The sequence below is a fragment of the Rhamphochromis sp. 'chilingali' genome (assembly GCF_963969265.1).
Source record: "Rhamphochromis sp. 'chilingali' genome assembly, chromosome: 2".
NCBI lineage: Eukaryota > Metazoa > Chordata > Actinopteri > Cichliformes > Cichlidae > Rhamphochromis > Rhamphochromis sp. 'chilingali'.
Window position 1 is genome coordinate 37,451,810 of NC_137930.1, and position 21,652 is coordinate 37,473,461.

A 21,652-nucleotide genomic window follows, 5' to 3' on the forward strand; every position below is an offset into this window, starting at 1 on the left:
TGTATGCCTTTCACATAAGTAGTTTGCTGCGTCTACTATTGCACATTAAAGTGTCCAGGTTGTTGTTATTGTTTTGCAGCAGGAGACATTCAGATAAAGTCTCTCTCTCTCTCTCTCTCTCTCTCTCTCTCTCTCTCTCTCTCTCTCTCTCTCTCTCTCTCTCTCTCTCTATTGTATGCTGTCAGCTCTCTCGGCCTACAACCCCCTCCCCCATCTCTTCCAGGAACCGGTCTGGATCAGGTTCCTGCAGATCAATGGAGATCTCGGTCCACACCGTTTACGTTATCGTTGCCAGTATTAATGCTCTTTTAATCTGCTCGGGATTACAGCCATCGATCCACGTCATCCATCCACGCACACGGCCAAGCCCGAACTGCAGCTGCTTTACACACAACAACACACACACACACACACATTTCAGAGGAAAACAGCAGAGGAGAAAACAACAGCATGAGCAGAGGCTGGAGCAGGAAGGACAACAAACAAGAATGTGCCTCAGCTTCCTTGTTTGTGTCCGATCTCAGTATCTGACCATCAGAGCATTGATCGGTTATAGATACACATCAGCACATTTGCATAACTGTCAGCTGAAGCAGCAAACTGAAATATCACAGACTGACAAGAAAAATGAAAACTTTAAAATGAGTTTGGTGCATTCTGATGTATAAATTGTGCTTGAGCAGTAAGTGGGTGGAAGTAAAATGAGTTGAAAATGTTTCAAACTGTGACTATTTAAAAACTGAAAGATATTAAAAATCTGAATTTAAGCTTAATAGTCCTGTGTCTCATGCCTATTTTTGGTGTTTAAAAAAATCCATGTTTACACACTGACACAGTTTTTCCTGTAATAAATTAATGTTTTTACTCTAAGCTAAATTAATCAGCCTGTCATCAGATGTTCTTGTGCACCAGGATTCTTCTTCTACTTCTTCTCATCTTGATATAAACATTAAGCATAGAAACCATTACCAAGAAATTCAAGTTAAATTATAATAATTATAATTAATTCTATTCAGCAAATAATCTATAAATTATCTATACATATTTTGATGCTGTGTTTTTTCTTGGCAAATTAAGCATGTAAAATTTAAAACTGCATAATAATAATAAAGAAAAGGGCTCAGTGGCTACCAGAGTATGAAAGTAAAACTGTTAATTGAGAACGAGCAAATCACCAGAAGATCAATGTGAAGCAATGAAAACACTTCAACTCAGGCTCATGTGATGAGCACAGTTGTTATTAAAGATAAATTTTCAGATTTCCAAATGCAGTCTGGAGTAAGGGAATGACTGAGTTAGGTGATAATAAAATAGACATCTAAAGGTTTTTGTTGTGCGTTTATGTTCCTTTTTTCCTTAAACACTGTGTTTTCACAGTAAACCCTGCCTGCAGCCTGACAGGTTTGTCCTGCCTGTCGTTGCTCATTACGCCTCTGGACAGACTTATTTCAGCCAGGCAGTGACACCAATACTAATGAAGCTGAGGGAGGAAGGGTGAACAGGATGGAGGAAACAAAGAGAAAAAGAAAATTAGGAAGAAAACATACAAACCCCACAAAGATAACTACAGTAAAGTAACAGAAAATGTCATCAATGGGATCGGTCTATTCAAAGGTGCTGCTTCATGTGTGGATCAATAAATGAATCCTAACAACCACTAAAATAGCACAAACCAAATAAGGCCTCACATCCTGCACCTCCTCCAGTCTACTTCTGACCTAAACTGCTGCGGGGCCTCACTATTGATTGGATAACGTCAGCAAACACATTCTGCAATCTCCTGAAAAACCCCTTGAGATATATAATGTGGTTAAAAAATAAATCCAACAGCAGCCAACAAGGACAAAAATAGTTGAAATTAATCACAAATGCTGTTCTACGTGTCACAATCATTAGATGTTTCCCATATTTTTAGTCTGTTACTGGAAGCAGTTCATTCCCAATTATACGTGTATAAACATTTTGTTTAATTGTAACTTCAAGGATTAATAGAATCTACTGCATTGTCTTTACACATCACGACCAAATTGCAGGCTTTTACATACCAGTCACTAAAATATTGACCTCCTTTTAACTGTAGCCTTTCCATTATTCTAGAAATATCCATGATGAGGACCTTTGGCCATGAAAACATACTTCATGATAGATTTAATAGATTTACTATTATTATTATTATTCTCTTGAAATAGGTTCTAGGTTACCACATGAATTGGAAGATAACTAATTGGCTTCTTTTGAATATAGCTGTAGGAAACATGCAGGGGGTGACTTGTTTCCTATGTAGACAGGTATCATTTAAACTGGAAAAATGGCTTTAAACTGCAATGTCTGACTGTTTTTTGTTCATTTTACAGTGTTGCGAAGCTTTTTTATATGGAAACCCAAGTAACTGGAACAGTGCATAGATAAGCTAACTTAACTGTTGGTGCTTAGAACCTGCAGAGGGGATCAAATAAAATCCTGTAATTGTAATCCACAAAGCTACTGGTCCGGACGGGATTCCCGGCCGCGTCCTCAGGTCATGCGCGGCTCAGCTGGCTGGAGTGTTCACGCACATCTTCAACCTTTCCCTCTCTCTGTCTGTAGTCCCAGCCTGCTTCAAAATGGCCACCATCGTCCCTGTACCCAAATCCTCCACCATCTCCTCATTGAACGACTGGCGACCTGTAGCCCTGACCCCCATCGTAAGCAAATGCTTCGAGAAGCTGGTCAGGGACTTCATCTGCTCTGCACTACCCGACTCACTGGACCCTCTACAGTTTGCATACCGCCACAACAGGTCCACTGATGATGCCATAGCCCTGACACTACACACTGCCCTGTCACACCTGGAGAAGAGAGACACGTATGTGAGGATGCTGTTTGTAGATTACAGCTCAGCATTCAATACCATCGTTCCCTCGAAGCTGGACAGGAAACTGCAGGATCTAGGACTGAGCAGCTCCCTCTGCAGCTGGATCCTTAGCTTCCTGTCTGACAGACGCCAGGTGGTCAGACTGGGCAGCATCACCTCATCCCCCATCACACTGAACACTGGTGCTCCACAGGGGTGTGTACTGAGCCCTCTCCTGTACTCACTCTACACCTACGACTGCACAGCCACTAACAGCTCCAACATCATTGTGAAGTTTGCGGACGACACTACAGTGGTGGGTCTTATCACCAACGGTGATGAGACGGCTTACAGGGAGGAGGTCAGCGCCCTGACCCACTGGTGTCAAGACAACCATCTCACCCTCAACGTCGCAAAGACAAAGGAGTTGATAGTGGACTTCCGGAGGTGCAGAGAAGTACACACCCCCATCACCATCAACGGCGCTGCTGTGGAGAGAGTGAGCAGCTTCCGGTTCCTTGGCGTACATCTGGCTGAGGATCTTACGTGGTCAGTACACACAAACAAAACAGTGAAGAAGGCACAGCAGCGCCTCTTCTTTCTCAGGAGACTGAAAAGATTCGGCATGAGCCCCCGCATCCTCAGGACCTTCTATCACTGTGCCATTGAGAGCATCCTCACTGGATGCATCACCACCTGGTATGGCAACAGCACCGCCTACAACTGCAAAGCTCTCCAGCGAGTAGTGCGGTGCTCTGTACGGATAATTGGAGGTGAGCTTCCCTCCCTCCAAGACATCTACAGGAAGCGCTGCCTGAGGAAAGCGGGGAGGATCATCAAGGACTCCAGTCACCCCAGCCATAAACTGTTCAGACTGCTTCCATCAGGAAGGAGGTTCTGCAGCATCCGGTCCCGTACCAGCAGACTGAGAGACAGCTTTTTCCATCAGGCCATCAGACTGCTGAACACGTCATAGACACCTCAGCTTCACTACTGGAACTTCAACATTATGCACTCCACACTGTATATAAATGCCACTTGTTTTGCACATATTCAACTCTGTATATTTTATATATTTTATTATTATTATTATTATTATTATTTTATTTTATTTTTTTACTATTTAATTTGTAAAAATGTGTATACACACACACACACACACACACACACGTAGGAAAATATTTAGTATACACATCCAGAAATGCATACACTATTATATATTGTACATATATTTATTAGTTTCAGGTTGGCCATTCTTGTATTTTGCTCGTTTGTGTTGTTGTGTTTGCACATCTCTGTTGCTTGTGGGGCTCGCACACAAGAATTTCACTCGCATGTGCTGTGCCAGTGTGCCTGCACATGTGATGTGACAATAAAAAGTGATTTGATTTGAAAATCCTGTAATTGTAATCCACTGGCAGAAGCCAGAGTTCGCTCATGCTAGTTCCCGAGTTATTTTCTCCCAGACTACAGCAGCTCTATACTATTACACACTACTGAGCTCTTTATGAGGTTTTTGAGCTTAAAGCAGACCTGTTAACGGAGTAAGTCTTATTCATAAGGTTGAAAGAGGCAAATTTCCAAATGAATGGTAAGAAATTAAGACTGGCATGCTATAAATTAATACTATAGGGCCAAAGACATTGCATACTACTTTTTCCATAATGTATCTCAATAATACATTTCATTGAACCTAATGTCAGAGTAGAGTAGTTTTTAACTATACTGAAATATAAGATATTATCACCAATAAATAGCAAATTTTCATAGCTAGGCTAATCTTTATGAAAAGAAAGCTAATTTGGCCTTTTGAGCATGATTCAGGATTGTTTTCTCGTCCTTGCTGCAGCTCCGACTGTCCACTGTGCATTCTCTGAGCACTCGGCCTCAGTGAGTTCATGGTCCAGGTGTCACATTTGATATGACCGTCCTAATAAAGAGGCGACAGGACCATTTTCTCCCCTGAACCCGAGCCACTCAAGCAGCCCCAGCAATGCTTCTACTGCCCCAGCAACACCAGTGCACCATAATTGGTGTGGACAGTCTTAACGAAAAATCTCTACACCACTCTTCTGATATTCTTATTGGGAACGGTGAAGGTTGGAAAGAGTCTGTAAAAGGAGATCGGTGCTCTGCTAAATGAATATAGTGCAGCCAGAGCCTCTAGAGTCATAATTTTTTGATTATCTGAACCTTACAAAACATACAAACGAGTTGTGAGTTTTCGTAATTTTAGACACAAAAGCAAGCTAATTATTACAAAAATGCACAGGCACAACCAAAAAAAACATTGAAAATCAGGAGTGACCAACAAATGCAGACTTTGTCATACTTACAAACACAGTTAGTGTTTGGCCTCGGCATTGAATGTCGCTGCAGTTGGTGTATTAAGACACCAAAGTCAAAGATCACCTTTTGGATATCTCTGACATGGGACCAGGTTGGTTTAGACACAAAAAGGAGGAGCTCAAGTGAAGGTGGGTTGTAAAGTGGCTTGCAGATGTGGAGCAACAGCAGCCAGGTTGCTTAAAGCATCTTAGATATCATGCCTTACATGAGACTTGTCAACTCTGTGCATAAAGAGAATCAACTGATATGAATCAATTTAATTCAATTTAGTTTTAGTTTTATAGCCTTAAATCACAACAACAGTCACCTCAAAGTGCCTTACATTGTAACATAAAGAGCCTACAGTAACAGGCTTTATTAAGCATTGATTTAGACTGCTTCATCCAAAACACAGCATCTACACTGCCCACCATGAAAATAGTGTGCATTATCAGCATAATGTCATCACCAGCTTTTTGTGTCGTAGAGATAAAGAGCTCCTTCTTTCTACCTTCACAACCTGAAAATGTATATATTTTCAGTCTTGTAGTGTTCAGAATCATCATCGACCATATATAAGAGTTTGATGTAGCCACTGTGATGTTGTGAAACCTCAATCTCGTGGTTTTTGCCATCACCAACTTGATGTTTTGAAACCAAACGTGATGAGCGATAAGACTAAGAAATCAAGGGATTGCTCGAAGGCTAGCAGCTTGTCAGTTACACAGTAATCAATAAGTAACAAGTTGTACTCAGTACATCTATAAACCAGTGACTGAACCCATACCCTCATCAGGACAGTGTTTGCTCAGCTCATAGAGGAGCTGAGGGTTTTTCCACAATCTTCTTTAAAACCAGAAGAGTTGACCATTAAAACAAATGTAGGTTTAAGACACATCTGCATGAACTTCACTTTTCAGACCCAGAAGGTACAGCCATCTATTACGGAAAGACCCATCAGACCTGCTGGAGACACAGAAGTCTGCATTCACTTCCCAAAACCTGAAGACAGACTTTGTCACGTCTCACTTTCCAGCCACCGAAAACTGCTATCGACAGCACGAGACAGAGATAACAGCATCTGTCAAAGCTTCTCACACCGACACACAAACAAACATCACAAGTCTCCTCTTAGCAGCCTGAAATCCATTATTACAGATCGATGGCAGTCTGTGAATATGCAGGAGGTCAGAACAAAAACCCCGAAAACGGACACAAGCTGTATTCCCACAGTCTGAAATTGTAAGACTACGCACACACACACACACACACACACACACACACACACACACACACACACACACACACACACACACACACACACACACACACACACACACACACACACAGACAGTAACTGCTGGTAATCTGTGTCATAAAGCAGAGTCCGACTCATTAATAATGCACCCTGTCTGCTCGCAGCAGGATGCATAAAATGGAAAATATTTAGGTTCAGTCACTCAGATTTTCAGCACAATTTGACTCTGAGTGGATTCATTCTCTTCTGGAAACATTAAGGTAATCCCTGGTGATCATATTCTGTATTTTATTTTCCGCTAAAACAACCAAGCCAACAATGACTGTATCCTATTGATAAATAGACTGTGCTATCTAGAAATTAGTTTCCCTTTCTACCTAATTTCCTGTTTTCTGAGATGCTTTTAATGTGAAAAACTCCATAGGAAACAACTTCACAGTGCAAAAGAGATGCAATATGAATACATGTTGAATTTGTGGTATGTAAAAGGAGAAAAGAGGGATCATTGTTGTATCATTACATGCACATTACTCTGAATAAACCATGTGAATAGCGGTTCGTTGATTCAACACCAATTTGCCCATCATTTTCCTGTCATCCATAATTCAGTCGCAGTCACGGGCGGACTCTGTCCTCCATCCAAACAATGGACTCCTCCTCCTCCTCCTCTCTTCCTCTCTCCCTCTCTCCCTCTTCCTCCCTCCCTCCATTTTGCCTGGTTAACCCGGCTGTGAGGTGAAGAAGAAGTGAAGTGAGCAGACCGAGGCGGGTCACGCTGAGATTCCCATCAATAATTCATCGGGCCGCTGCTGCCTCTGCTCTTGTGTTCAATTCCCCTGACGATCACATAATACCTCCACCCCCAAAAGAGAGAGAAGAGGATGGAGCGAGAAAGAGGTCCAGGGGACGAGAAAATGGTGAAAGAAACAGATTCAAAATGAGGGAGAGGATGAGGAGGAGGCATCGAAAGAAACGAAGTAAAATATTTAAACAAGCACATTTGTTTTCTTTTAATATATTGTCAGTGTGCAAGTTTATATTGTTTCTTTAAATTTCAGAATTAGGATTTGTATGTGACTTCTCTTTAAACTGCCGTTGCAAAATGTACTTGCCTTTATAGTATGTGGACACAAAGATACTAGCACATCTGATGAAGAGCAAATCCAAAGGCTCTAAAATGTTGGAAATTGCCTTTTTTTTGTTCTGCCAGACAAAAGTGACTGATTCATCTGTCCTGACAATTACTTTTCAAGTGGAGACAGAGGTTAATAGGAACACATGACTTGGTTATTAAGATTTATTTATTATTCCAACCAAAAAAAGGTCCTGGTGGTTGATTTTCCATCCACCAACTGAAACAAAACCTGCTAAGGGTTTTTCGTGAATATAATGATTTTTGTCACCACCCAAAAATCCAAACCTGTGATTTTTAAATATTTTTTTGTGGGTTCTGGGTTCAATTTACACCAGCGTGAAATAAATACTTGTTTATTACATGACTGAGAACAGGGAAATGTACAGACTCTTTGCCTTAATCCAACCCACACAGGCCTCTTTAAAGGCAGGAACTGTTTTCTTATATGAACATGTACAAGTACAGGAACTGGGGCGTCCAGTTACACTGTCAGTGTAACAATGGTTAGAATTTTAGTTAATATTATTTTGAAAAAGTAAGGAGAAATTGTGACGTACAATGATTCATACAAGCTACTTAAGTGTCTCAAGAATACTTAATCTTAGTCCAAAACAGCAAACTCACTGCTTTTATTATTTTGTCTAATGTTTTTGACCACTCAAAATTCTTTACACAAAGCCACAGTCACTTATTCTGGCACTTATCCTACCAGACACTGGGAGGAATTTGGGGTTTCAGCATCTTACACAAGAACACTTCAAAATGCAGGCCAGAGAAACTAGGCTCTTTTTTTTTCTATTTCTATTGGTTATTGAGCCACTCTACATCCTGAACCACAGCCAACACCAGACCTTAGCTCTCTCCTGCTGTACACAGAAACCCATCTGAAGCCCATTTACAGCTCAGTATCTCAGTTCCTTTCGTTGTGTGTGAAGAAAGCTTTAATAGTGCAATCAATTCAATTTTCAATTCATTTGAATTTTATTTACATAGTGGCAAATCACAAACAGTTCAAGGCACTTATTACTGTAAGGTAAATAATACAAAGACAGATCACACAAAACGCAAAGCTAAAAATTATAGACAAACTCGGAACAATAAGAGTGATACGTACAGAGAGTTATTCATGTTTGCTGGACTTAAAATGTTTACATTTTGGCAAAAGATTTGCTTCACACTAGGTTCTGAAAAAACTTTCTCCAATAATTTGCAATGCAGGACAAGCGTATGATCACTGAGTTGGGTTCACATTTGCAGAATTGTAGGCTGATTCACGCTACTGGTTATTCTCTTCCTCATCACATTAGCGATTAGGGACAAGTACTTAGAGCTTTCCAGTGCAAATGTATCCATAGACATAGCACAAGGAAAAACTTTGTGGGCACTGGATCTGTGAAGTCTGTATCATTGACTTCCTTGTCACCGACTTTTCCAAACTGACCTAAGTGTATGTGCTGAACATTAACCGTCATCATTTGAATTTCTCTACCTACTTCTATGCAGCATGTAATACTTGTCTAACATCAAATATATATAAAGCATTACTGAAATTCTGCTTTCTATATCCATCCATCTATCCATCCATTTGCTTCCACTTATCCAGGGCCAGGGATACTTAAACACCTCCACTTGGAGCACTAACTCATCCGTGACCCAGACTGGGTAATCCGCTCTTTTCCGACTGAAGACCTCGCCCTCAGACTTGGAGGTGCTGATTTTCATTCCCCCTCACTTCACAAACCACTCCAGTGCAAGCTGGAGGCCACCACCTGATGAAGACAAGAGAACCACATCATCTCTGAAAAGCGAGACCGCCCAAGTGGAAGCCATCCACTACTTGGCTATGCCTAGAAATTCTGTCCATAAAAATTCTGAACAGAATCGGTGAAAAAAGGCAGCCCTGGTGGAGTCCAACCCCCCCGGGAATGAGCCTGACTTATTGCTGGCTATGCGGACCAGGCTCTTGCAGCGGCATACACTTTCCCCAGGAGACTGAAGAGTGTGATCCTCCTGGAGCACACCGTCTGGTTCCCCTTCTTAAAGATGGGGAACCAACACCGCGGTCTTCCAATCCAGAGGTACCCCACCTTATCTCCACACAACACTGAGGATGAACCTCATCCACTCCCATGGCCCTTCCACCAAGGAGTTGTTTAACTGCCTCAGTGACCTCACCCCTGGTGATGGACGATTCATCCCCTTCATCCCCAGATTCTGCTTCCTCTATTTTAAGATGTAGAGAAGTTGCTTGATGGTTTGTCAGAATCTCCTCGAGGCAGTCCAAAAGTCTCTCCAACTGGCCTCTCCGAACTCCTCCTACAACTGAGTGCCGGGTGGCGGCCAGACACGGAGACCCTGGCGGACAGAGCCCCAGCTGCCAAGACTAGTGGTTGGGACATGCTTTTTAAAATTAGAAAAAAATGATAATGCTTTGTTTTTCCATGCCCACAGTCTCACAATAATTTCCTGCAAAAGACCCTGAACAAAAATATGTTTATAGACTGAAAAGCATTCAACCCTCATTTATTACTGAAAACTTTAGTTTCCAAACTTTAGCTGATGGTTGGTTGTCGAGAAATAAATACAAAAAATAAGCAAATAAGTGGACTGAATGAGATGAAAGTGTATCAACTTCCTTCTGTAGTTTTCCTACAGTTTCTTCCGACCTGCGTATTTTTTCCCCAGAAATATAATATGGATCATATTCAGAATTTACGGACAAAGGCATTACTAAGACATTTCTAGACAGAGTCTGAGATGATAGGGAGAGTAAAGAAATTGAAATATATGCTTAAAATAACCACATAATTATTATTGTCCTTCATTGCTGTGACTGTAAAGACCATTATGATGGAGAATTTAGCTACCAGATAAACCTGTCTCCAAGCTCTCAATTCTTTTCTTTTCCCCGTGCATGCTGCTCCTCCCTCTCCTCTCTGCTCATCTCAGGGTCAAGGGAATATTTGCTCCATCTATTGTCTGAGTGTTGCAGCTCTGACCTTTGACCCCACCTCTATTGGTTGCTTGTAGCGTTGCTGATCTAAGGATTGCACCTCCCTGTTTCTGCGGTAATTTTAAAATCACCGTAGAGGCGAGAGAGAACAATGGAAAGAGCAAAAGAGCAACACCTGGCCAACACTCAAATAAAGAAACAAAATATTGACCCATTCTCTGAGAAACCACAGGATGCCAATTACACATCAAGAATCAAACAGAATTTATATTTAAAATCAAGGCATCAACATGTAGCATCTCCAAAGCTGATTTACATTATACGGAGAGCGCTTTTCTATAGCCTAGCTTAGCCCAAAGAGCAGACGTCGCAGCCAAGTCAAACCATGATGTTTAGACTTTGTGTAAAACTACCATTGCTTTCGTGTGCACAAGAAATGTAAGAAACAAAACAGGAGCTGGAAACAAAACAAGGTCAATAGATAACAGCAATTTAAAAAATGATGGCGCTGGATGAGCCACAAACCCCAGTTTCCTGAGTGAAAGTCCAGTGTGGGCCGAGGCCAAAAGAATTTTATAGCCTTTGTTGTTGTCTCGTACATTTTATTCTGTGAACCAGCTTCATAGCTATTACATAATATTTATAGTAAGCCTATTGCCAGAGGAGGAAACTACTGGCTTAGCAAAAGAGAGAGAAAAAAAAACACTTTTCCACTTTTACTTTTACAGTACTATTATGTCATCAGTTCTAATGTACTACAGTTTCCTACTTTAAACTGATTTACAGTAGAGAAGAATAACAGCAGTATCTGTATATTTTCCCACACTCTTTATGGTAATATACTGCGTAAAAGGTTGTGCAGTATCTTACACATACTACAGTTGTTTAGATAAATGACAGTATGTTATCATAGGTTTCTCATTATACAGCCATTTAAATTACATGAATTCCAGTGTAGCTTTTGACAACTGCTTTAGACAACAAAGACACTAATAAACAGAAAACTTAATTACCTTTTACTCTATAAATCAGACATTGTACACTTAGTTAACTACCTAAATAAAAAAAGGATTATATTATATTTCTCAATGTTTAGAATTAAATAAGAAGAATCTTTAGCATTGGTATAATAAACTGCAGGCTTTGCAAAGATTTGAAGTTAAAAAAAGACCGAGAGTGTGAGATATGCAGTTTAATCCTAGGGAAAGCAGATGAGTGCAGCTCACTCAGACAGAGGTATAACTGTGAGGCTGTCCTGTGACATTTTACAACACACAGGGGAGCACAGATCACATGAACACTCCCCTGCTCTCTTCCAGCTCCAACCTTCACCCACTCTCTCCTGTCATTTTCTATTAACCTGTATCGTCAAATACCAGCATCGAAAATCAAAGAACCCCTAATGAAATTACAGTCAAATCCTGCAGAGATAATCTCATCCACATCAGCAATCTACAGACAAATCCAGCCTGCTTAAATACTGATTTCCAATCGAATGTTAAAGAATCAGCGCTCCATGTTGGGCTGATGTCACGCATTGTTATAGTCAAGACCTTTTCTGTCTCTGCAAAACTCAGAAGGATACTGAACTGGTTGCATCATATTACAAAGTACATCATAGGATGTGTCAGATGAAACCACGGCAGATCTGAAGGTTTAAGAATAAGATAAAATCTTCTTAAACTCTTAATAAAAACCCTGCAAAAACACTGACATTCACAAGGTATAAAAAGGGTTATCACAGCGATAAAATAAGAGAGGACATAAGTTCAAAAAATGCTGTTACGATGTTATTATTAGTAGGAAAAACAACAGAAGATATATAGTTTTAGGAAAATGTAGGAACACCTTTACATTGACATATTACTAATAAACAAGCTGTTTGTTTTAATTAACTGCGTACTCATTTGAATTTCTCAAGTGCAATTGTTTTTGTTATTTGGATAAATCTTTTAATAATATTTTGTTATATGACTGCATTGTATAGATGAATAAATACATTTTTAATTTCAAATTTGACCCAATCATTCATCAGTTGTATATTTTTGCCTCATTTATTTTGATTTGTGTTCTTATTTGGTAGATTTTTTTCTTGACATAAAGTGTTTTTTTTTTTAAATCTCTTATCTCATTACAGCAACAATAATTAAACCTAATTAAAATATTATGATAATATGAGTATTATAAGAAAGCTGTAATGATATAAATTGAAAGACATATGCGCTGTATGATAACAAACATATTTATTAGATTAGACCATATCTATTATATTTTTGGATAAATAGAGTTTATTAAAAAGGAAAAAAAATAAATGAATGAAAAACTGAAGAGACGCACACACATGACAAATGCACATATCCAGGAGTGAAAGGGATCAATTTCAATTTACTTAATTTCACCCACAAAATCCAATATCAATATCCTATATTCATGGAAAGTCCTGGAAATGTATATAAACAAAAGAAAACCCATAAAACAGCCATGCTGAAGACTTATTGTTGGATATTACACCGACTCTATAAAAGCAGCTAGATATAACATTTAAAAATGTACTAATCTATAAACACATTAAGCCGGTGAAAACGATTTAATGTATTTATCTGTGACTTAAAGAAATGTATAAAATGATTATTTGAATGCTGTATGCTATCATCTTAGTGTCACTGTATGCGCTTATAATCATGCAGGTTTTAGAGGGTTCATTAGTCTGTGTGGGAGATTTTACAAACTCATAATGAAGCATGTAAATGTGCAACTTATCAAAACGTTATAGTTTTTATTACTTTTATAATGAACATTTTCAATTTACAGTGATTATTTACGGAAATGATGAATAAAAAATAAAATACAAAAGGTAAGAATTCCTTATCATGATCATTTTAATACAAAGATTTTAATTTAATACTACTTCCATGTAAATCTGCATTTGTTCTCTGGTATCATGTATGTACTTTTGTTTGTTTAGAGCTACTGAAATCAAGAGCATAATTAAAATGAAAAAGATAGTGATCCCCTAAAACAGAGCATTTACCAGATTTCTTTATTTAGACTAATTCAGTGCTGATTATTTCTCCTATGAAGGCAGCTGGGATTAATTAACTTGAGTCAACCAATAAAACTGAAGTGGATTTCAGCGGATAGCAAAATACAGGCAGACATTGTTCCTGAGAATCTTTTTTAAGCTTTTAAAGATTATAATATTCCCAAGTATCCCAAACTCTACAAAGTCTATTCGTCAGAAATCCTGCGACTGAATGTTTCACAAATCTGTCACTTTGCTGCTCCACATGTCACTCTTTTTATTTGAAAGTGAAAGCCACGTGCCTCCCAAATTTAAAAACAAGGTATATGGGGTTTTTTTAAAATTAAAAATACAAATTAAAATACAAATTGATGCATTTTGAAAACTATTTATTATTTAAACTTGAAACATAAAAAGTTGATGTTTAATGGTTTACCTAAGCAGTACAGTGAAAATACTACTACTACTACTAATAATAATAATAATAATATCTTTGTTGGGGCTGCCACACAGTTTTTACATCCATTTCATTCATATTTCCTCTTCTTTCTTACTTTTTAATCTCATGTTTATTTTTTTCTTTGGAATTTTGCATAAATAAAAACAATGTAAAAGCATATTTACACAGAGTGAGGCACTGACACTACATATATAAATTAAGCTTATAGATTTAACACAACAAGGGTGAATGCACCACTGAAAATATGCAGGTTATAGCTTAAATATGCAATAATTACAAACTTCACACATCAGGTAACTATAAATACCGTTTCGCTTAAGCCAGGACACCATGACGATAAAGTATGCTTAGTGTAAATGTAATAATTTGTAATATTTTGGATTGTCTTTGTGTTTTCTCAGCTTTTGAATAGTTATAATTTTGCATATATAAAAAAAATGTGAAGGCACCTTTCCTGTACCTAAAATATCTCGGCACAGAGTTTTGGCTTTCCTTCCAAAGGAAAATCAGCAGTTTTATGATTAAAGAAAAACATTTTTAATCTGTGTTTTTAACAGGGCATAATTTACTGAAGTTTGAATTCATGTTTGTTTAACAATGGTCAGAAATAAGAAGAAAATACAAAGATTTCTATCCGGTGAGGTAACACACACTTTTTGCCTTTATGTATATGCGAAGCATTTGTACTTACAGTATCTGCATATTTAAAACTTCAAAATGAGTTTTGAAGCCACAAGAAACCCTGGCATATATTTTTAAAACAAACAAAAAGAGAATAATTTTAACGATTTAAAGTCTTATGGTAAACCAGATAAATATAAACACTCATCATTTATGCTTTTAATGGGACATAATGAAAGTAAAGACAATTTTAACAATATGGGATCTTGTTTAACTTATATAAAAACAGCAAAAGTCATACGTGTGAATGACTGTGCAAAAAAAAAGTAATTTTGAATCACTCACGGTGCATAAATCATGCAGTTTATAGCAAAAAAAAAAAAAAAAATGCAGCCCTAATGAAAAACACATTTTTTTTCAGATTAACATGAAAAAAATCATTTTTAATGTGATTTAAATAAACTGGCCTCTCTTTGTTTTTTCTGTTTTTGCATGTAAAAACAATATAAAGGCATATTCGTATCGTGGGAGACACTAAAAAAAAGTTTAATAAAAAAGCTGAAATGATGTGGAGCTATAATTTACTCCCAGCAAGCAAGCTATGAAGTATGCAGGCATTAAGATGTGGACGTGCAGTGGGTAGTTTAAAGTCGTATTCTAAACCACGTAAATACAAATACTGCTGTCACTTGTGCTGCGCTTTACATTTTAACATGAAAATAAAGAACCTTTGATATAATTTAAGACTCTAAAATTACTACATATTCAAAGAAAATGTCTCTGTTGTGATATATAGATGACCAAATCCCAATAGAAACATTAAACGTTTATCACATCTTGGTGTGAAATTAAATGCAAGCCTTTCCATGACCTGACCTTTAAAAAGGGGGAACTGGCCTGTTTTAGTGCTGCTCCGGCAGACAATAGAGGCTGGGACAGGGAACAGGTTCCTCACTAGAGGGGGCACCAGACCCACCGATTCTGCAGACCTTCGTGTGTTTATGTCACAGCTTTCTGATCGCTTGAAGCTCCACACAATCAAAAACAGATCCTCCTGAACGCCCCCATCACACTTCTCCACCCAAATGCTAATGCAATCGCAATGCAATAAGCATTTAAGGAGCTAATGACAGTAAAAACACCAGCATTATAAGAATGTTCAGCCCTGAGAATATATATTTACACCCGCGGATGCACATTAACAACCACAAATTATACCAAAAATATTGTGCGATGTTTAGCAGGTTTTTATTGTTGTTTTATTTTCTTGGAATTTTAAATATATTTATTATTAATCTGGGTGTTATTTAAAGCAGAATAACTAGTAGATTTTTTGTGTTAGTGCAGCGTTTTCCTCGCTGCCATGGAGGGACTGGAAACTGAAAGAGGAGGATTGTTGGAGGGAAATCCCATGACCTTGTCATTTCCCATCGATCCTTTTGTGTTATTGATCAATAATGGTAATCATAGCACCGGTGAGTCTAAATAAATCCCATTCACCTAAATTGGAGTGGCGCGTGAGGAGCCACGAGGAGTGAGAAAGAGAGAGAAACCAACCAAAATAAAGCCAGCAAGAAGATTAAAAGTCAGCTAGTGATAAATGCTGAGGAATCATTTGAGGATATTTTGTTTTAATGTGGAGGATTTCTCCTTTTTCTTCTCGCTGTGGCACAAAAACAAATCAAAGCAAAGCAGCAGCAGCAGCAGCTCAGGTTGTTTTCCTCTCTTACCTGCCAGTCTGAGCGCGGACATTCTCTGAAACTCGGGCTCCTGCAGCCACTTCCACATCCTCCTGAAGGTCTCCCGGCCTGACTTTAGTTTACTCCAGGGTTTGGGGTTCCTCAGCAGGTCCGACAGGGTCCCCTGGGAGCGGCACAGCACCCTCTGGGCGAAGATGGCCTGGGGGATGCTGTACCTCTTGAGCTCCGCCGTGATCCTCTGCGCAACCTCCTTAGTGTTGATTTCTTCCAGCTGTCCCGAGCTGTTCCCCCCCTGCGTCCCCGAGGAGGAGGGCGTTCTTTCCCGGGTGGAAGCCAACACGGGCCCGTGGGATGGAGACTGGAGGTGGGGGTGAGAGTGGGGGTGGTGGCCCGCCGAGGAAACGACCGGGTGTCCCGGGTGGTGCATTCCGTTCAGGTGCGGCATCATCCCGCCAGCCGGAGCGCCGAGGCCTCGGTGCTGGTGGTGGTGGTCCCCTCTGGCCAGCATAGAGGCTGTGTGGTCGAAGTTCAGCATCTTGTCGTGGCTCCCGTGCGTCGTGGTGCCGTAATTGTGGAGACCCTGTTGGGTGTTGTGGATGGAGCCAAGGCCGTTGCCCAGCACCGGGGAGAGGTTCTGACCCATCCCGGACATGTGGTCCTTGTGGTAGGGGCTGTAAATGTTGTTCATCCCCGGCAGTCCCCGCTCGTCGCGCATCAGGGTGAAGCTCCCGCTCACGTTCCCGGAGAGCCGCTGGTGGTGGTGGTGGTGGTGATGGTGGTGGTGGAACTTGTCGGACACGGTGGAGATGGGGGGCAGCGGCTGCAGCGGGGTGAGCGTGGTGTAGGTGCCGCTCATCCCCATCCCGGGAGAGGAGGTGTCGCAGGGAACGCTCATGGCGTGGTGCAGCGGCAGGGACAGCTCCGGCCGGTACTCCCCGCTGCCGTCAAGAATCGTGGCCATGCCGGACACCATGGCCGAGCGGGAGGACGCGGCGGCGGCGGCAGCCAGGTCCTGGTGTATCCGCAGGGTGGACGCCGCCGCAGCCGCAGCCGCCGCTCCGGGTCCCGACGAGCCTCCGCGGCCGTGGTGCGGGCTGTGGCCGCTCATCAGCTCCGCATCAGGGGCCACGGAGCTCACCGCCACCCCGCCATGCAGGCTGCCGATGCCGTCCATTGTCATGTCCGTGTTCATGGCGTAAGCGTCCAGGTCCTTGGCCAGGCATCTATAGGCGTTAGTGTAGGCAGTCTTCATTCATCTGTCCTCTCAGTCCATCAGGTCGAGCAGAATTATCTCTCCTTCTTCTCCTCCTTTCTCTCGCCGCTTCTCCCGTGATGCGCCGGGATGGGTCAGTAGCCGTGTCCCCGTGTTTCCTCCACTCCCTCGGTGTGTTTCCCCCCCGGTCCTCCTTAAGGCCTCTCCAGCTCGCTCTCTTTGTAAAAAGTGTTTTATCTCGATCATACGGGCCTGTGCGGTGGCTCCCCCATATCCAGCCCTCTCCTCCTCCTGTGTTGCTCTGCTCCTCGGACGGGAGCTGTCCACGGTCCCCTAGCCGACCTCTCAACCCAACCTGCTGGGTGAGGAGGCGGAGGGGGAGAGGCGAACTCGTATACGGGGTGACTGACGGTGGAAGAGATCAATTAGAGGGACGGAGAGGACTGTGGGGGCGTGGTTGACTGAAAGACAGGCCAATCAGCGTTAATGATTGCAGCTGTGGGCGGGATCACCGCTGTTATGATATCGGTCTAAAGAAGACTTCATACATATTTTTATGTACTAGTTTAACATTTTTGATTAAAAAATAAAGACCAGTCCCCTGCCATTTTCTGTGCTTATTTTAATTATCTATTTATTTATTTTCTTTTATTAAAGTTATTGAGATATTTTACTCAATGAACTTTATACACCACATTTTACTGTATTTTAGTCTGATTTCCACGTTTTGATCTTCTTACGTTGTGATACTCAGCTTTTACATAGCATTTTGCTGTATATCATACAATTGTTTTAAAATGATCGCGCTAGTGGGCTTCTTAATATTATATATTCAGTTCTTTATATAATATTTAATTGTATTTAATGAGCTGTTTTACTCTATTTAGCTTTAGTTCTTTTTAAATGATAATTTATAGCATTTTACTTTAAATGTTATTGAATTACACTAATCTTTTTGCATGGCCTATTGAGATATTTTATTTTGATTTTTACTCGTTAAGCTCCTTACTTTACTATATTGAGCTGTTTATATGATATTTGATTAAATTTGTTGAGCCATTTTACTTTATGGAGCCAAATTAGAGGTTTTTTTTACCAACTGTCTTATTTTCTTTAATCTCATAACTACTTATTGAGCTCTTATTATAATAAATAAACTTTTTTGCTTTGCATGTCACTTATTTACCTTCTTCAGATTTTTGGTTTTGTCATATCCTGTTTCATTTAAGCTTTTTTTTTAATTATAGATTTTCTTTCGTGTTTTGGCTGCTGTACCGTTATTTGCTTTTTCCCAGCTTCTGGCATAAAGAATATATTTATGTTGTTTTCTTATCTAATTTTTTTTAAATATATTTTAAAGATGTCACCAAGAACATTTATGACATGTCTCCTCCTGAATTTATGGTATTGCAGTATTGTCTGTCTGTATATTACTCCCACAAACTGTGATAAATTAATTCTGAAATTGTAAAGACTGTGCTGTACTTGTGCAGTGCAAGGCTTAAAGGTCATTATTGACATTGGGAAGGAGTCTGTCTGTTCTGGGACTTTCTGTCATGTTACACGGCCTTCCGTGGCACATCTTGTCCAGTTTTAAAGACACCACCATGAAAAAGTCCTTCATATTCAAATTAAATTTTTATTGTTAACTTAACTGACAGCCTGATCTACTGGCGACACAACCAGAATATAGTGAGACCTATTCCAACCAAAATTTGAAATATAAGGCTTTACAAGATTTAATTGTTCCTTCTAAACAAATCTGTTTAATTATTTATGTCATATAGGGCTTTACATTAGACATATAAATAATTTAATACACATGACTGAATAAACTAGAAATAAGGAAAGGAAAGAGTTTCTTTAAAAAAAATAAATAAATAAAGAGGTGTTGAAAATAATACAGAAAGCTTGCTCCATAGTTTGCCAAAATTACAAGTGCTAACATAAATGTGGTGTAAAATCATTATATGGATTTCTGAGTGTGAGCATAACAGCTAAGAAACATTTCCACTGATATGAATGTGAACTGAGCCTTTAAGGCCAGTTTGGCTGAAGGTGTTCAGCATTAAGTGTGCAGATTCCCTAAATCACTTCTTCATCCTGCGGACATTCGTCTTGGCGCCTTCCTGCGAGTGAAACCCAAAAAACAAAGACTTTAATCTGTGCGTCCTTTGTAACAAACCAAGGATGCTGTGTTTTCTCCTCAGCTCCTGCAACAAAAGATGCAATTTGCCCACAGGGATCATTAAAATTTGATCTCATCTCAGCTCTCATCGCATCACCTGCTGTCTCTGACTGTTCACCGTCAGTGTGGGGACAGGCAATAACACATGACAAAAACGTGAAGCACAGAGGAAGTGAGCCTTTATGCTTGTCTGATATTAAACAAGTGATGTTTTTGCAAAATACCACATGATCGTAACACTGTTTAATCTCAGCAGTCTTTTTGCAACTTTTTGATGCTGATATCTGAACGGACTGCAACAAAATGTAAAACAAAAATACCTATAATTGAGACTCACCATGTATATTATATTTATTATCATTAAAAACTACCAGGTTAGTTTTAGCCAATAAATATAATAGATTAAGTTTGAACGAAAGTCATGGTTTGGGTTAAAATGAGTTTTTCCAACTTTTCCTCCGTCGCCATGGTGATGCACCCCCTCTGAAGAGTCCAAAATCTAGGTATTTCATGCACTGAATATAAATATTCCATGTTCCAATTACCACTTTTTACAACCGAGAATCGGATTGTGAAGGCCTCCATTTCTGAATGCTACTTTATCCAAATTGCAGCAGATCCCTACAGGCTCTCCTGAGGGTGGTACGCCCATAGGAGGGCTGGCCCACAGAGACCAATGAGTCACACAGACGAAGGCCTGGCCAAAAGGCCCTCACCAATTAGCTCCTCCCTCAGGCTTAACTCCAGGGAGGTTCCCCTGGTAACCCAGAGCCCTGGCTGGGCAAGGTAACATGGACTACTGTTGTTCTCTTCAAAGTGGTCTTCTGAATCTCACATAGTCCTTTCCCCTCATCCTGGACCATTTTACCTTTGGAGACCACACAAGGAGAAAACTGGTGCTGAAGGACAACACAGCTCCTGGGATCATTCAGGCACACAAACCTTTCCGCCATACTAAAGTGGCATTTCATTGGACCATGGACTCTGAGAGGAGCCGGTACTCCTGCAAAAGGAGCCAGAGCTTGAGGGGTTTTGGGCATGTCCAACCTGGAGGAGCTCTCAAGGCTGACCCAGGACACAACACAGAGATCATGTCAACATGTACACAGCATAAGTTATCAGTCCCTAAATGCAGTATCAGCACCTTCAGCAATTCTAGAGCTAGTCACCATGCAGGATATAAAAGACATACTGACTGACTAATAGAAGATTTTCATTAACTTCAAACTATCTAAAACGCATTTGTGAAAGTAATTTGACCCATCACCCTAAAAACATGTACTTTACACAGTTATAGCAGAACAGGGCAGTTTAGCCAGCTAACTCAACTCAGCGCTGAGGTTCTGCAGACATGTGACCGCTAACCACATGACATTTACTTATTGGCCACTTTGGATGTGTCACAATGTCATCACAACTTTTACTTTGATGGCAAACCTTCTCCAGTTCCAGTGTTCGTTGTACTTTTTCAAGTTTTATTACCACGTGGCTAATAATTAAGGACTGTTTGCTGACAACCATGAAAAACCACAGGCAACGTTCTTTCCAGTGAGAACCAGAAACCTCCAGGAACCGCTGCTAATCAGTCAGTCAATGCACATCTTTCCCCAGAAACCAGTGGTTGTCCAGCATGGCTGACAAATATGGAACAATCTGCAAGTAATCTCACTTGAATTACCTCAATACAGGAAATCTAATGGTTTGAAGAAAGAATTGACAGAAAGAAAAAGAATGGGGAAGTATTACAACAAAACATTACATGCTTTAATATTAAATGAGACCAGAAGTGTCTTAGACAAGGCATCCCCACCAAAGTCAATACTTTATTTTCTAACTTTAAAGAAAATTATCTCAAACCAAACCAGATCTTTATGACTTTTTCCTCCACCTCTCCACCAAAATTCAGTTGGGTAATAATGAACCTATGTACCTCATTTAACT

At 40.1% G+C, this 21,652-nt stretch overlaps 1 protein-coding gene across 3 annotated transcripts in view; it reads right to left on the reverse strand.

The window, feature by feature from the left end:
* onecut2 (one cut homeobox 2) overlaps window positions 1–17,915 on the reverse strand; it is a 45,249-nt gene extending 27,334 nt beyond the window's left edge. The window contains exons 1-2 of one of the 3 annotated variants that reach the window (XM_080874132.1): window positions 16,341–17,915; window positions 8,555–9,323 (exon numbers count right to left, since the gene is read on the reverse strand). In XM_080874132.1, coding sequence (XP_080730258.1) covers window positions 9,283–9,323; window positions 16,341–17,562 — 1,263 coding nt within the window. In that variant the 5' untranslated portion in view covers window positions 17,563–17,915 and the 3' untranslated portion in view covers window positions 8,555–9,282. Of the gene's footprint in view, window positions 1–8,554; window positions 9,324–16,340 lie in introns of those variants that run through there. The other 2 variants (XM_080874130.1, XM_080874131.1) reach the window with 2 other exon arrangements.
* Between the last annotated feature and the right edge of the window lie 3,737 nt (window positions 17,916–21,652).